The sequence below is a fragment of the Heliconius melpomene genome, chromosome 1 (assembly GCF_056956725.1).
Source record: "Heliconius melpomene rosina isolate 202511_hmr_F chromosome 1, ASM5695672v1, whole genome shotgun sequence".
Taxonomy (NCBI): domain Eukaryota; kingdom Metazoa; phylum Arthropoda; class Insecta; order Lepidoptera; family Nymphalidae; genus Heliconius; species Heliconius melpomene.
Genome location: NC_140389.1, coordinates 12232634 through 12249484, shown reverse-complemented (window position 1 = coordinate 12249484; position 16851 = coordinate 12232634). Strand labels below are relative to the sequence as shown.

At 31.1% G+C, this 16851-nt stretch overlaps 4 protein-coding genes across 5 annotated transcripts; 2 read left to right on the top strand and 2 right to left on the bottom strand.

Moving 5' to 3' along the window:
• The first annotated feature begins 742 nt into the window (after nt 1-742).
• LOC146541491 (endoplasmic reticulum-Golgi intermediate compartment protein 3) lies at nt 743-6323 on the top strand. The gene is made up of 8 exons (XM_085186771.1): nt 743-1077; nt 1555-1713; nt 1835-1971; nt 2310-2383; nt 2907-3072; nt 3157-3346; nt 5451-5652; nt 5839-6323. The coding sequence occupies exons 1-8, from the start codon at nt 984-986 to the stop codon at nt 5972-5974; spliced, it is 1158 nt and encodes a 385-aa protein (XP_085042897.1). The 5' UTR covers nt 743-983; the 3' UTR covers nt 5975-6323.
• Nucleotides 2259-3912, bottom strand: LOC146541492 (reactive oxygen species modulator 1). Its single transcript, XM_085186819.1, has 2 exons — nt 3693-3912; nt 2259-3609 (listed from the first exon to the last, which is right to left on the bottom strand). Exons 1-2 carry the CDS (start codon nt 3821-3823, stop codon nt 3501-3503), a joined length of 240 nt encoding a protein of 79 aa, XP_085042945.1. The 5' UTR covers nt 3824-3912; the 3' UTR covers nt 2259-3500.
• mTerf3 (mitochondrial transcription termination factor 3) lies at nt 5698-8169 on the bottom strand. Its single transcript, XM_085186806.1, has 3 exons — nt 6961-8169; nt 6473-6687; nt 5698-6258 (listed from the first exon to the last, which is right to left on the bottom strand). The coding sequence occupies exons 1-3, from the start codon at nt 7485-7487 to the stop codon at nt 5981-5983; spliced, it is 1020 nt and encodes a 339-aa protein (XP_085042932.1). The 5' UTR covers nt 7488-8169; the 3' UTR covers nt 5698-5980.
• Nucleotides 8170-10292: 2123 nt separating this feature from the next.
• Nucleotides 10293-15317, top strand: AlaRS (alanine--tRNA ligase, cytoplasmic). Of its 2 annotated transcripts, XM_085186738.1 has the most exons (3): nt 10307-10453; nt 11270-11354; nt 12230-15317. In XM_085186738.1, the coding sequence occupies exon 3, from the start codon at nt 12242-12244 to the stop codon at nt 15149-15151; it is 2910 nt and encodes a 969-aa protein (XP_085042864.1). In that variant the 5' UTR covers nt 10307-10453; nt 11270-11354; nt 12230-12241; the 3' UTR covers nt 15152-15317. The 2 variants fall into 2 exon arrangements, with proteins under 2 accessions (XP_085042855.1, XP_085042864.1); XM_085186729.1 differs by lacking the exon at nt 11270-11354 and having other exon boundaries at nt 10293-10453.
• Nucleotides 15318-16851: the final 1534 nt, after the last annotated feature.

Genomic DNA, 16851 nt, shown 5'->3' with positions numbered 1-16851 from the left:
GGCCAGTCATGGCATGACTGTAAACACAACTGATTGCGGGTTCAATCCCCACTCGAAGAAATTAAAAATTTATTTAAAATTTATATTTTCATTTCTTCGCTCTGGTGTCGAGGCAAAGCGCTGCATTGAGTTCTGCCACTCAACACGCAATGCCCTAGAATTCAGCGTAAATTGGGCAACGGAGTGTCTTAACACTAGGTTCCCTCTGCGTACTCTGCTGTATGCGTGGGATACAGCGTCAAGCTGGTTTTCAATAGCAAAATGTTTATTGTGTTCACAAACAAGGTTAATTCAAATACTACTTGATAAAAGAGTGGTTTGCCAGCAAAGGGAAAAACTTAAAATTAATCTTATAGAATCTATAAGATTAATTTCAAGTTTTTAAAGAACGAAAAGGATGAAGAAAGGAAAGATGGACACTTTTTTTAAGAACATATGCTGTCTTATCATGGACATCATGAAGGCATAAGGTTTGTGTTTCACATATATATAAATACAGATAACAAAATATTAAAAATATTAATAAAATTAAAATAAAATTTATTAATTTATGAATTCAAAGTAACATTTTCAGATTTTTTAAAATATTATATATATTTGTAAAATATCCAATTTCCAACTTCGCTTGGTTTTTTAAAATTACAAACTTATAAGCCATTCAAAGATAATAAACTCCAATATGGGACACGTAGTGACTATTGTGGACATTTGATAACTTGACAATTGACATATGACAATTTTTAAATAACCCATCATGTCTAGATGACGTTTATATACGGCTTATCCAAAATTTAAGTTTTCACTTAAAATATATGTCTGTTTTTGTTTTTCGCACTAACAATATCATTAAATCAGTGTTGATTAATTTTAATTATATTATATATTGATGTGTGTAAATTAACTTAAGAGAGACTCCGAATATACGCATGTTTTTATTTAATCATATGTAATATACAGACAAACTAATTATTTGATTAATTATTATGGCATCACAAATTATAAATAAATTTAAACAGCTGGATGCTTATGCCAAAACTTTAGAAGACTTTAGAGTCAAAACAGCAACTGGTGCTATTAGTAAGTATTACTAATGTAAAGTTAACGATATTAAAATACATTATTATTATTGAGACCAGTCGTGGCGCAGGAGCACAAAGTTTGACTGTAAACCGATTGGTTGTAGGTTCGATCCCCACTCGAGGAAATGAAATATTTATTTAAATTTATATTTTCATTTCTTTGCTCTGATGACGAGGCAAAGGGCGGCGATGGGTTTCGCCACTCAACACCAAATGCCTCCTGCATCCGGTGGCAAGAGTGGGGAACAGTGTCTTAACACTAGGTTACCTCTAACTACCCTGCTATCTGTGGGCAATGGCGTAGCGAACTTAACTCGTGCCAGGGGCAAAATACTTTTACAGTACATATAATTTCATATCTTTGCTTAAATAGTTTTGCAAATTATTTGGCGCCCCTTTATGAGCGGCGCCCGGGCCATGATTTAATTTTGATTTTAATTTAGTTATTCTTTTATTTAATGACATCTCTTTTCAGTCACTGTTACTGGTGCAATTGTAATGATGCTCTTAATTTTGTCGGAACTGCATACTTATATGTCTCGTAATGTCTCTGAAGAGTTATTTGTTGATACATCCAGAGGACACAAGTTAAGAATCAATTTTGATATTATTGTACCAAGAATATCGTGTGATTGTAAGTCAAAAAATATTGTTCTTCTTCTCTAATGACAATGTATTATATATATTATTTAAATTAAAAATTATAATTCTTTAAAAAATATCAACTGTTGAAAATAATCATAATAAATTTGCAGATTTAGTATTAGATGCTATGGATTCATCAGGAGAACAACATTTACAAATGGACCACAATATCCATAAGAGACGATTAGACCTAAATGGTGTTCCAATTGAGGAATCTAAAATAGAAGAAATGACCATGTCTTCAACTGTTAGTTTATTTTTCTTTATATTAATTAAAAGCCAATAAAGATTTATTTTAAAACTAATATATCTGACACCATCAAATTATGTAGGCAGGGGGGGTACCTATCTAGTGCTAAGGTACTCATTAAGTGCCCCTGGGCCACAACAGACTCAATTGTGTGTTAAGTGATAGAATTCAATATCACAATATTGTTGTGTTGTCTGTCTTGTTACCAGCAGCCACATTTATGTTATATCTCAGATTTCATACACAATATTTAACTATAATATATTGTTTTTAAATATTTGATATTTCATATTGCAAAATATTTTATTCAATATTTACAAAATTTTACTTTTTAGGTGAAGCAAAATATAACTGAAGTTGCCAAAATAACATGTGGCAGTTGTTATGGTGCAGCATTTAATGAATCTCAGTAAGACATCATTAATCTTAAATGCTTATTATGAATTGCTTGATATATTTGTATTTATTTTATTTAGATTGAGGCACATGCATGCATCTATAATCGCAACAGTTGTGGGTTTTACTTCTACCTAGGGGATACTTTCATTTTCTCTCTCTGGTAATGAATCAAAGTGCAGCATTAAGTTATGCCACTCAACATACAATGCCCTGAGAAAACAATGAAAAATAATTCAAATGTCTATATGGAAATGGAGTATCTTAACATTAGGTTTCCCGGAACCCTCTGCCTACTGGGCCATATAGTGTGTAGCTAAAAAAATGTATAACATTGTGTAGCAATTGACAATAGCTACTTAAATTCAATAATATATTATTATATTTATCTATCCCTCAAATGCATGGGAAATAGATGTAGATGTGCCTAATATATAAATATACTTTAAATTAAATAGACATACATATAAATAAAATAATTTTATCAATATTTAGTTACTATATATTATACTTATTGTCTAATTATTTATTTAAAGGTGTTGTAATACTTGTGATGATATAAAAGAAGCATATAGATTGAGACGCTGGGCATTACCAGATTTAGCAACTATAGAACAATGTAAAGATGATAAATCATTAGAAAGGACCAACCTAGCTCTTAAAGAAGGATGTGAAATCTATGGTTATATGGAAGTTAATCGGGTAACAATACTATCATAAATCTAATAATGTCAGATGTATCCTATACAATCTGAAAGTAAATGATATATAATATGTAAATTTTAGGTTGGTGGTAGTTTTCATATAGCTCCAGGCAAAAGCTTCACTATAAATCATGTCCATGTCCATGATGTCCAACCATTCTCATCATCTGTTTTTAATACAACCCATATAATTAAACACTTATCTTTTGGAACAGACATAAAAAGCGCCAATACATCTCCTTTAGATGGTGTAATGGGATTAGCCAAAGAAGGTAAGTTATACATTTTTCTATTTTAAATAGGTTAATCTAGAAATCAAAAGAAATACAAATTATTAACCTAAAAATTGAACTTTAATAGAAATAAACCAATATATCACTACATATTATGGAAGTTTTATATACAATTTGCTTTATAATAGTAATATCAACAACGAATTCCAGTACCAATAGCCATAAAAGTGCCAAAGGTGCCACCTCCCTGAAGCATAACTTTTCCTACAGAATGAACCAATTCTCGACCCCTTGCACCATATCTGAAAAGTAATACACACAAATATAGTAATTAGGACCTAATATAAACAAAATATTACGAATTCTTAGGTAACTCAGTGTTAACCTTAAAGCAGTAAAACCGCCGAATAAACCTCCGCTCGCCATGCCTACACAAAACCCTATCATAAATCCCATTTTCATTTTATCAAAACACGAAGGTCCTTGTGTTTGATATACACCTCCCGGAACTGGCATTGTATTTTCGTTTATTATAAAACTAATTAAATGCTTTTGCAGTAATACAATAACTATGTTTGATCCCAAATGTCAATGTCAGTTATCAGAAATGACATTTCACTTAAGTTGCTCTATTCTGCGATATCGATGTCTTTGTCGTTACCAATATTATAAGTTAAAAAATAAATATTGTACATTATTACATTGTACTTTTCAATTTATATTTTTTGTTAACTCGTAAGTTACCTATCTTATAACTTTAAAAAAATGTGCGGTTAAAATTATTTATAAACGAACGTCCTTTTTATTTGTAGCATTACGCGAAATAAATAGGCTAATATTCCAAGAGCCAAACCAAGCCAGATCTTCGTTATGTTATAAAACCTGAAAATGTCGCTGCGCAAGTGCGCATACACCTTACGCCATTAACTAGTAAGAGCTATAGATTTATAGCCTGCGCCATATAAAATTCTACTAGAAGATAAAAGAAAAGAAACCAAACAACCCAAGATATCTCACTTTTTTAATCCATAGGGCAACTAGATTTTAAACATAACTAAGATATTAATATTAAATATAACAAAATATAGTATATCGAATTAATCTCAAAGCTCATATTTTTAATATTTTTTAGCAAATTCAATATTCACGAACTCTTCGGAACGCATACCACGCGAATAATGAAGGACCAGTGTATTATAATAACAGCCGTCGCAGCGGACGCCCTTACCACAATTGACATTCTCATAAGCAGCCACATAGTGCTTACAATTTTTTCAGGGACAGAGTACCCGTAGTCGCAGTAAACGCCAGTAGGGCTAACAGCATTAATCAATTCGAAAAAAAAGGAGAGGTCTAAACTGAGCTTTGCATTTTTGTGTGTTCATATATAGTATAGGAGTAACCTCCCTTGATTGGCCTAAACCGGTTGATCTACCACCGGCCACCACCACCACCACCACAAGTATTGGTAGCAGCTTCAGTCGTCATATATTTAATTCTTAATATTTTATTTTTGTGTTCCATTTATTAAAATTGAAAGATAAAGTTAGCACAATCAACATACAAGATTGGAATAAAAATGAATGTGACCGAGCAGTAAAAAAGCAATCATGAAAATAATTGCGTACACAACGCTGTTTTTGGTAATATAACGGTAGTATAAATTAATAACTCAAATTCTCATTGCATCCCGGACATTTCTGGCGTAGAAGAATTGATATATATTTTTTATTGGTAATTTAAAAAAAATGATTTTAAATTAAAATATTTTTCTGGCTCTACTTATAAAAACAGTTCCTCACAAATACAAAGATCTCCCAGCCTGAAACACGTTCGCAAGCCGAGGTTCCAGTCCCGCAGGGGTGCCCTCGCCGCCGTCGACATCCTCTCAAGCAGTCACATAGTGCTTGCAGATTTTTCAGGGACAGAGTACCCTCTTCCCTATCCACCTGGTGTCACTGTAAAAACTAATTAGGACTAACGGAATTAACCTCAAGTTCGAAAAAAAGGGATACAAAGCGCAGTTTACGCCTCGTGAATAGTACTTATTGTTTAGATTCTCTAAAATAGATTACATTCTTATGGAAATCCCACTATTTTTAAATGGTACAGAACTTTAAACCATTTGTTAATTTATTTTCAGATGCTGTTATGTTTCAGTACTATTTAAAAATTGTTCCTACGATGTACATAAAGTTAGACAACTCTGTTCTGCACACAAATCAGTTTTCAGTAACAAGACATCAAAAATCTGTCTCAAATGTAAATACAGAATCAGGGATGCCAGGTGCATTCTTCAGTTATGAACTGTCACCTTTGATGGTTAAATATACGGAAAAAGAAAGGTTTGTTAAAACTATTTATAGATAAAAGAAAATAAGTAACAATGATCTATTTTATTTAACACTTTATTTAAATTATAATTATTAGTTACGCTTTATAAATTCCCTCTTCAATTAAAATATTAAATTATTTATTTTTGGTTTTGCTGATATTATACTTAAATGTTTAAATTTTGTGTGTTATTTTAGGTCCATTGGCCATTTTGCAACAAATATCTGTGCTATTGTTGGTGGAGTGTTCACAGTAGCAGGTATATTTGATACTCTCTTGTATCATTCACTAAATGCTTTTCAAAATAAAGTTGTTTTAGGTAAAGCAGGTTGATGTAATTTACAATGTTTTTAAAAATGTATTTAAGTCATCAATGCTGCATTTGGCATGATTTTTACAAAATTCTAAATCTGTACCTTCAACTAGTGCATTCACTGGTATATAATTTTCTTTGCTGGGATCATATTGTGCTCTTCCTAAACTTTTAAGAAATTGATGTCGTTGTTTTACTTTAAAATTTCTACATAGCAATGCATTTGGGTAATTTAATAATGTTTTATGGGATATTTTAATAATGTTATGCAGATAATTGAATCTCTCTAATAATGATTTTTGACCTGAAACAAAAAAAATGTTTATAATAAAAATGACTTGAATATAAAATAAATGTATTTTTAAATTTTCTGATTGCTTATTTCCCCTAGAACCTTGCATATCCTTTTTATAAATTTACAAAAAATATCAATGTATTTTAATAATTACTGTTGTTCTCATTTGTATCAACAATATACAAGTCAAATTACAAACTTAAAAGTTACAAATAGTGCATACTTATTAACCACAATTTTGGCTTTATAAGGATTAACTGTTTTATTTCTTCATCATCAAATCCCATTTCTTCTTTTATTACAAATGTATTTGTATTTATATGATGTAAATTATATGTTATTATTTTTGGTTGTCTTGTTGATAATTGTCGCACTTCATTACCACATAAATTAAATTTTTGTTGGAAATATCCTAAACGCCTGTCAATCCTTAGAGAACTGAAAGAAATAATTACACGAAGATAATGTAAAAGATACAGTATGGCACAACCTGTTGTACGTGCCTGTGGTACATTTAGTGAGGTAAGCAGAAAGAATCTAGTGTACACCTATACTAGTCATTACAAATATTATACAATTTTGTATATAATTGCTTGTATATAATATTGCATATTAGGCATTGATATAAGCAATTCAAAGATAAAGATATAATAAAAAAATATGTTATGAATGATTTAAATAATGAGATAGAAATATATATAATGCCAATACCTGAACATTAACCAAAAAGGATTTTTTATTATTATTTGTTGAATTTCATTCATAGTAAACCGTTTTGATTTGAGATAGTTAATTCTAACTTGAAGATCGTCTAAAGGTTCACATAAAATAAGAGGATTTTTAGTTAGAATTTTTCCAGTATTGTCTAGACCCACATAATCTTTTAAAAAGTATATATGACTCTTCATATCTCGTTCAAAATCTAATTTTAATATTTTATTCACCACATGTGGTCTTTTTTCAATTTTGCTCAGATTCACATTTAAGTGAAGGAGTTTTTGAAGTGTTTCAGAGTTATTAACATAGGCTGCAATATTAAATGATTCAGGAAAATAAGGCCTTATTTCCGACACATCGTTTGATGATAGTGTTATTGGACTTTCGTTTTGTTTGCTTGTAACCTGCAGTGAACTATTAAAAAGCTCAACATTTTTTTGGGCAGTTTTTCTGCTTCGGTGAAAACTGCGATTGCATAGTGATAATAACCGATAAAAAGATTCATGACAAGACAAATTCATGTCGTTTTCTTGTTTCTAATATGTCAAACTTAAATTACGTTGTACGTTTTGGTGGTTTCTCTTCGATGTACATAGATCGTGTGTCTTTGCCTTAATATATTATTTATAAGACAATAGCGAGTGTTGTGAAATATGCTGTTTTCTTAACTTGTTCTTAATCAATATTTTCGAGCGTAATAGTTCAGGAAAGGAATTCTCCAAAGCTCTCAACAACCCTTCACAACAAACGACTAACCTATTTGCATATCGTGGATTGTCACTTGTCATTTAAGCCACAGTTACTATAAGTTTGCAATACCAACTACAGTGTAGACCTAAAAGTAATATTTCTTTGCAGTGTGTTTCACTGATCTCAAGAATTCGTTCACATTCTTGTTAGGCTTAAATGTAGTTTTAATGGAAGTATTTCTAAAGATGTTGCCAATCCTGCCTGTAACCCCCTTCACATACCATATGTGACGATGTGACCGTTGTTTTTCTATTGTTTTGTTGACCGGGCATCTTGATCTGATGAAGGGCGTTCTTACCTATCAAAACTCTAGGTGTGTCAAGTTGCAGATTTGGAGGGCTCTTTGAAATAAAGATTTGCCAACGGTACATAAATATTTAGGATGGTGGTGAGATTCACTATTGAAGTATCTATTGGTATTGTTTCATTATATACTAATGAATATGATTAATAAATAGAAAACAATACCTTTATATATAGTACTGTCCGTAGGTAAAATTATAAAACTTGTTATTAACGTAAGGCATGTACCGTGGGTAAAAAAAGTATTTGCACACCCTAATTTTTTGAAGTTACATCTACAAAAAAACGAATGCTTTTAGTTAATTATTGTATTTAATAGCTTAATCTATATTTATTTCGAATTGGTTAATAAGTATTTTTAGAAAATAGAAATGAAAAATGAGACGGTATAAACACGTATTTTAAAGTCAAATAAGTATTTGCACACCAACCAGCTTGTACGTATTTTGTAAAAAAATTCAATAATAAGTAAATGAAAGAAAAAACACCTCATATTTTGTGTGCATTCCATTAGCATAAGTGATGGCTTGCAATCTCCTTGGCATCGATTGCAATAATTTGGACGTGGTTTAAATCGAGATTTAAGCCATTTCTCCACCAAAGCACGCTTCAAATAATTTTTATTTAAAAAATTTCATTTTCCTTACATTTTAATCCAGCTGTTGCCATAAATTTTCAATTGGATTGATGTCTAGCGTTTGTGGCGGAGTTTTCAGCATTCTACAGACATTGTACATCACCCATTCCTTACGTTTTCATAGCTGCATGCTTAGGACCATTACCCTACTGACAGTAGTATGTCTCACTTACGCCTAATTTTGATCCGCTGCAAGATAAAATATCGCGCAACACTTTACCATAATCTTCTGCTTTCATTATTCTTTCGATAAAAGCAAAGTTTCCGACACCATTTGCTGTCATGCAGCCTCAGACCATCACATGACCACCGCCGTGTATGACTGTAATATGCAAATGTTTCGCCTGCAGTTCAGTATTTGGGATAACTTCAACCTTCATTACGGAGTAAAATAATTTCTCCACGCGTTGATAATTACAGTTCTTTCGGCATGTTGGCTTCAAGATTTTTCTGAACACTAAACAAAAGTCTCGATATTAGGATACGTTTCCCGATGTATACAAACGATGTTCATATTTTACCTAAAGTGACAAAATGTCGCGGGAATAACATTGTATCAAGAGAATGGTTGGTGTGCAAATACTTGACTTTAAGAAAAGGTATTTTTACCCTCTCTTTTTTTTTACTTCTATTTTCTAAGAATTTTTAGTAATCGATTCTAAATATATATAGATTAAGCTATTAATACATTAATTAACTGGAATCATTCTGTGTTTTTGTAGACGTAATATCCTTGGTAGACGTGGTGCAGAGCTAAGAGCCCTCTGTTCAAAATCCTCCATGTATATATTTGCTAGCACGGGGCCACGTGCTAACCCATAGCAATGTCACATTTTTTCAATAAAATCCACATGTAAGATAATGTTTTTATAGTTCAAGATATTCTATAGGCCTACTCTTATATACTGCTAAACAGCGACATTCAACACTAAAAACGGTTTCTTTGTTAGATAGCGTAAGATCTTTCCGCCCACTAACAAAATGGTAAGATTTCCTGACATAAGATGTTGAGCCAGCTTATACCTGCACTAACTGTTGGAGGAAGAGGTACAGTCAGTACAGACTTTTTGTGTATTTCCGGTAACCCATACAACTTAGGAGGTTTTACACAGCTAGTTACGAGGGATTTAATAGGAACTTTGTCGGATGGAAGTGCCTTGCTAAGTGTATATGCGTGTATCTGGAGCTAGACCCCCCGAATGCCCAAGGAAGAGCTTGTTGGATGTCGTGATGCAGGACTTGAGAGCTATTGGTCTAATCACCCAGGACGATACAGACTGTGCAAAGTGGAGTAAGTTAAGCAGAAAAGCCAGACCTTGGTAATAAACGCCGGGATTAGTGCCAGGATGAAGAAAGTACATATAACATAGAAAAAAGTTATTTCAAAATTAGCTTTATATTTCACTTCATAGAAAGTTGATCTACAATGCATACAGAATATCAAAAACATGAAATTAAAAAATTCACGGAATCCTCGGTGGGCAACTCCCGACTCGCACTTGACTGATTTGTTTTATTTGTAAATAAATAAAAGTATGTAAAGTATGTAATTCATAAAGTGTCAATTTTAAGCGTTAGTTTTTTTAGTTTAATTAATTTGTTTTCTTTACTTTATTTCATTTACTTAAAAAAGTTATGCCAATGTCAAATATTAGATGTCAAGATGATGACGCAATGCCGTCAAGTGAAGTGAAATGTACTAATTTTCATACTTGCTCACGTTGTATCTTTGTACACTCAACGCTGCCAGTTTTCTAATTCCTGCTATTTCCCTATAAAATTTCATCTTTCCATAAGGTAAACTGAAATATTTACTAGTTATTCACTTTAAGAATACCTACATAATATTTTTTTTATAATGTTATTGTAGACATTTCATTTAACTTGCTATATACTTACTTTCACAAAAATATTGTAACCATATGTTTAAATGAAAATAAATGATAGCAATAAACTTAAATGTTTCTTAGCTTCTATTAAGTACTCGTTTAGGTCCTTATATTTATTTTCTAAGTCATGATTTAGAATATACACTAATAAAATTATTTTTATATTTGATACAAAGATAAAGTTTAACCTTTATTTCATCCCAATATTATCTAATTCATATATGATATGTTTATAATGCATTTAATATTTTTTTGAATTACTATTCCTTCGAAGGCTACATGATCCGTTGCACCATTTTTTAAAAAATGTATTATCTAGATATTAATTAATACCTTATTTACATTTTTATGATTTATATTTGAAACATATTTCTTAATTTATGAGTAAGGCTATTATTATTTATTTTATACTAAAATAACATATAGTCAATTTTTTTATAGTTCCAAAGTAAACATTATATTTGTGTTTTTGAATAATAAACATTATAATTTTATTCAATAATTGAACTTAGTTTAGCCACATAGTTAAAAGCAAATTATAACCTAGAATAAATTGTACAAATAAAAATGAACTCTGCTGTATCCCGCATACAGCAGGGTACAAATCAATTGCACAAATCTTTATCTAAAATTCAGTGATTTGCCCATATTATATTTTTATTTAAAAACTAGCGGACCCGTGCAAAGTTTCGTAAACTACTAAATAAACCCTATATGTTTTCAGAAGCTTGCCAGAATCAAATAGTGAAAACCCCCAGACAAACAGACAAAAATTTTAACCAATAACATTTTTTTAAAATATCTTCCAGGTACAGACACCGACCCTCTTACGATTTTATGATATGTATAGATTATTCCTTTGATCTACATTTAGAAAGTATATTAGTATAACATGGCATTAAGGCCTACTTTCTGCAAAATTTTCAAGACATGTTAGTTAGCAGAACCTTAAACCTCTTGTATACTAAATAAAGGAAATAAAATAATTTAACTATAATCATTCCCCCATATCAAAAAGAACAATATATAAGCAATGATATTTATATTCTTTATTGCACTAAAAAAATACATAATAAACAATATATAGACATTTTGTGTACAAAGGTGGACTTATCTCTATAAGAGATCTCTTCCAGCCAACCAGTGGAAGTGGATGAGTGAGTAGCGAGCAAAACAAAGTACAATTTAAGAAATTAAAAATTATATACTAGTAACAAAATACAGCTAAAATATATATATACGTACATATATAAGAGTAAACTATTTAAAGAATTTTTTTTATTTAAAGAATTTATAGCAAGACCACTCCCAACTGTGCGACAATGGCCTGCACATTTGTTATATATCTATCTAAATTTCAATTTGTTTCAAACTCACTTAGTGAATGTATGTTAAAGTTAGACGAGAACAAGTGTTGAGTTCTGTGACTGTAGTATTGCAATATTTCTTAAATAGTCAGGAACTGAAGAATGCAGTATCAACTGTACTTTCTTTCAAGCAATTTTTATAAATTCCATGCAATATAAACATAACTGTATAATGCAATAATAATACTAGTAATTAATTAGATTTTTTAAAAATAAAATTGTAATATACATCTATATTTTGATATATTATAGTAAAAAGAAAAAACAAATACTTTTGTCATTAGTAGCTATTGTTCATTATAACATTCTTCTTACAGATAGTTGCCATCATGGATACACAACTGACAGGAAATGAGATTAGAAAAGCATTTATAGACTTCTTCATCAGTAAAGGTCATAAATATGTCCATTCTTCCTCCACAATACCATTAGACGATCCAACACTGCTGTTTGCAAATGCAGGCATGAATCAATTTAAACCAATATTCTTAGGATCAGTAGACCCCAATTCAGACATGGCTCAATACATAAGAGTAGTTAATACCCAAAAATGTATAAGGGCAGGGGGGAAACACAATGATTTAGATGATGTTGGAAAAGATGTTTATCATCATACATTTTTTGAAATGATGGGAAATTGGTCTTTTGGTGATTATTTTAAAAAGGAAATATGTGCATGGGCTTGGGAACTTCTTACTCAGGTTTATAAATTATCTGGAGATAGATTGTATGTCACATATTTCGGAGGTGATAAGTCTTCAGGGTTGGACCCAGATTTAGAATGTAAAAATATCTGGCTGGACTTGGGAGTTTCAGAATCACACATTTTACCTGGTAGCATGAAAGATAATTTTTGGGAGATGGGTGAAACTGGGCCTTGTGGACCATGTTCCGAATTACACTATGACAGAATTGGTGGACGAAATGCTGCACATCTTGTAAATATGGATGATCCCGATGTCCTTGAAATTTGGAACTTGGTGTTCATACAATTTAATAGAGAATCTGATGGATCATTAAAATTATTACCAAAAAAACATATTGACTGTGGTTTGGGTTTAGAAAGATTAGTGTCTGTCATTCAAAATAAAAGAGCTAATTACGATACAGATTTCTTTATGCCTATCTTCCACGCTATTGAAAATGGTACAAAAATAAGACCATACAGTGGAAAAGTTGGGTCAGAAGATAAAGATGGGATTGATATGGCATACCGCGTTCTAGCTGATCATGCCCGAACTTTAACCATAGCTTTGTCTGATGGTGGATACCCCGATAACACAGGGAGAGGATATGTTCTTAGAAGAATTTTAAGAAGGGCTGTTCGATTTGCTTCAGAAAAACTCAATGCAAAACCCGGTTTTTTTGGGTCGTTAGTACGTACTGTTGTTCAATTACTTGGCGATGTTTTCCCAGAAATAAAAAAAGATCCAGAATCTATCATTCAGATCATTAATGAAGAAGAAATCCAGTTCTTGAAAACCCTCACCCGTGGACGCAATTTGCTTAACAGAACAATTGAGAAATTAGGTGATTCAAAAATCATACCGGGTGACATAGCATGGCGCATGTATGACACATATGGTTTTCCAATTGATTTAACTCAGTTGATGTGTGAGGAGAGGGGCTTATCAATAGACATGGAAGGATATGAAAAAGCCAAAAAGGAATCTCAATTATCATCTCAAGGCAAATCTGCAGGGCAGGAAGACTTATTGTCTTTAGATATACATGCTATAAGTCACTTGCAGGAGAACAGCGTTCCTATTACTGATGATTCCCCAAAATATAATTATGTGCCTTCAAAACCAGACAAAGACGCTGAATATAAGTTTTCTACATGTTCTGGTACTATTTTAGCTTTGCGTAAAGATAAACAATTTGTAAATGAAGTAACAAGTGGTCAAGAATGTGGCATTATCCTAGATAAAACTAATTTCTATGCCGAGCAAGGTGGTCAAATATTTGATGAAGGATACATGGTAAAGAGCGAGGATGACAGTGTAGAATTTACAGTTAAAAATGTGCAAGTTAAAGGTGGCTATGTTCTTCATGTCGGTAAAATCGAGGGAACACTTAAAGTTGGTGATTCTCTTGTTTTGCATATTGATACAGAAAGACGTAGACTAGTTATGAATAATCATACAGGAACTCATATTTTAAATAGTGTCTTAAGAAAAGTTCTCGGAAATGATTCTGATCAGCGTGGATCACTTGTAATGCCAGATCGTCTTAGATTTGATTTCACTAATAAAGGCCCTATGACAGTTAAACAGATCAAAGATGCCGAAGATGAAATTAAATCAATTATTAATAGTAATAAACGTGTCTACGCGAAACACACTAGTTTAAGCGAAGCTAAAAAAATTAAAGGTCTTCGTGCTATGTTTGATGAGCAATATCCTGATCCAGTTCGCGTAGTTTCTGTAGGTATACCAGTAGAAGAATTAGAGCAAAATCCAGATGGGTCGTCTGGAATGGATACTTCGGTAGAGTTTTGTGGTGGCTCGCATTTACACCAAACTGGCCATATTGGAGAATATGTCATAGTAAGTGAAGAAGGTATCGCAAAAGGTATTCGAAGAATTGTAGCATTAACTGGTCCTGAAGCAATAAAAGCCATAAATAAAATGAGCATTTTAGAAAATGAAGTCAATGACATTACAAGGTTCATTAAAGATGAGGGTGATAATATCAATCAAAAAGAAATAGTCAAAAAAATTATTGAACTTACAAATGACGTTTCTCACGCCCAGATATCATATTGGAAGAAAGAGGAGTTACGTAATATGCTGAAATCTCTCAAAAAACAATTGGACGATAAAGAAAGAGCCGCTAAAGCAATGACTATAAATTTAGTAATTGAAAAGGCAAAAGAAATGTGTTTGGAAGAAAAATGTCCAGAAGTAATTATTTCGGAGTTAAAAGCTTACAATAATACCAAAGCCCTAGATGGGGCTTTGAAACAAGTTAAACAATTGAAACCTGATTCAGCTGCTATGTTTCTTTCTGTCGATGAAGATTCTAATAAAATATTTTGTTTGGCGGCAGTACCTAAACCGTTAGTCGACAGAGGATTGTTAGCATCAGAATGGGTTCAGTCCATTGTACCCGCCATTGGGGGAAAAGGAGGTGGAAAATCAGAATCCGCACAAGCATCAGGGAATAATCCACGTGCCTTGCATGAAGCTATTACAATTGCCCAGAATTTCGCTCAATCAAAAATATCCAGTAATTAATTACTTATTAATATTAAACAATGCAGGAACTACTATTTTTATTATGCACTACTATTTATTTTTTACATCAGAGTTCATAATATTAATGATATCTAAGTGTCATAGTATATTTCTTTTAAATATATATAACAAATTAATTTTGAAAATTAAAACTTTTATTTATTAACGTTTTGTTTTATTTATGACTCAAGAGTCTAATTAATTAACTTTTAAAACTTAGTTGGAATATTTTGTTTCCGATGGACCTCTTATGCGCGTAAAAGCGTTTAATAAAATGTTATTACATATACTGTAATAGATACAAGGAAAGACATTGTTAAAATTTATGTCAGAAGTGAGATTCCACATGGTTGCATTTCTTTTTTAACCAACCTCAAAAAAGAGGATGTTCTCATTTTCAACTGATTTCAAAAATATTATATATTATATTTTTTATGTAAGTATGTTCTTGTCAATATACCAAAATGTTAGTTTGCATGTTGTTTCCACCTAATTAAGTGAAGTTTTACATAGGACAACCACTCGTATACAACCACTACAACCACCACTAGTACTTTTAAGGTCTACTCATCACTTAAAATCGTAAAATAAAAAAAAAATTAACAAAGAGAAAAACTGACTTCAAACAACTTTACAAAGATTTTATAATTTTAAAGTCGGTGTCAAGCTAATGCTACAGCGACCTTACTACAATATCAAAATACTAAGCCTGTTTGTTTTACTTAGTTCGTTGTTTGAAGTCGATTTTTCTTTTTGTAAAATAAATATTTATTTAACCAACTTTTATAATTTATGTTTGTGTATTTTTTTGAATATACATGGTAGTTAATGTAAAAAATACTGAACAAACAGAAGTGCAGAAATTACCAAAATAAGTAACACGAAACAAGAATCTCTATTCACTATTTTCCCCAAGTTCGTTACAAATAAATCTACGTAAAATCAATACATAGACTCCTCTGTATTTATTAATTTTGATAATCTCAATTATGTTATAAATCTTTTTTCAAGAAAGTTCTATAATAAAAATAAATTCTTTATACTAAACACAAAATGAGGTATAACAGCTATGGTAGCGGAAATAAAAGCTATGAGCAAAATATGTAATTCGATAATTGAAAAAAATTTAGACCTCAAACTTGAAAAAAATGCTGCACGCATCTCCTACGGAACACATACATCGGATTTTGATTGATGAATTTTCCTATGAAATACCTGTAAATTATCACAAATTTCATACAAAGTACTTTTGATTGCGTTGACTATTGTATTTATTGACCTATAGACAAAATCTAGGTTCTAAATATTTTTACTTAAAAGTAACGACCTCGCGAGGTCTTACTTTAGCGTAATAAATAAATTATATTTTTAGATTTGAACTTTTATTTTTACAATGTTCCTGGCTTTAAATATGAAAACAGTCTTTATTTTTAATTATTAAATTCATATCGTTTCGCTTCAAATTTTATAAACTTAAACATTGTAGGTACATATCTAATTTTATAAAATTTGAAACTATAAGTAATTGTCAAAACAATTTCATCATCGATGAAATCGATAAATTAAAATCATAATTATTATTAACTAATAAGTTTTATAGATATCGTTCAATAATATTATTTAACTCCATAAATCCATAGATTTCTTTAACTTAATATAGTATATTCCATCAATCGCGACCTACAAAATAACCTTTTTTT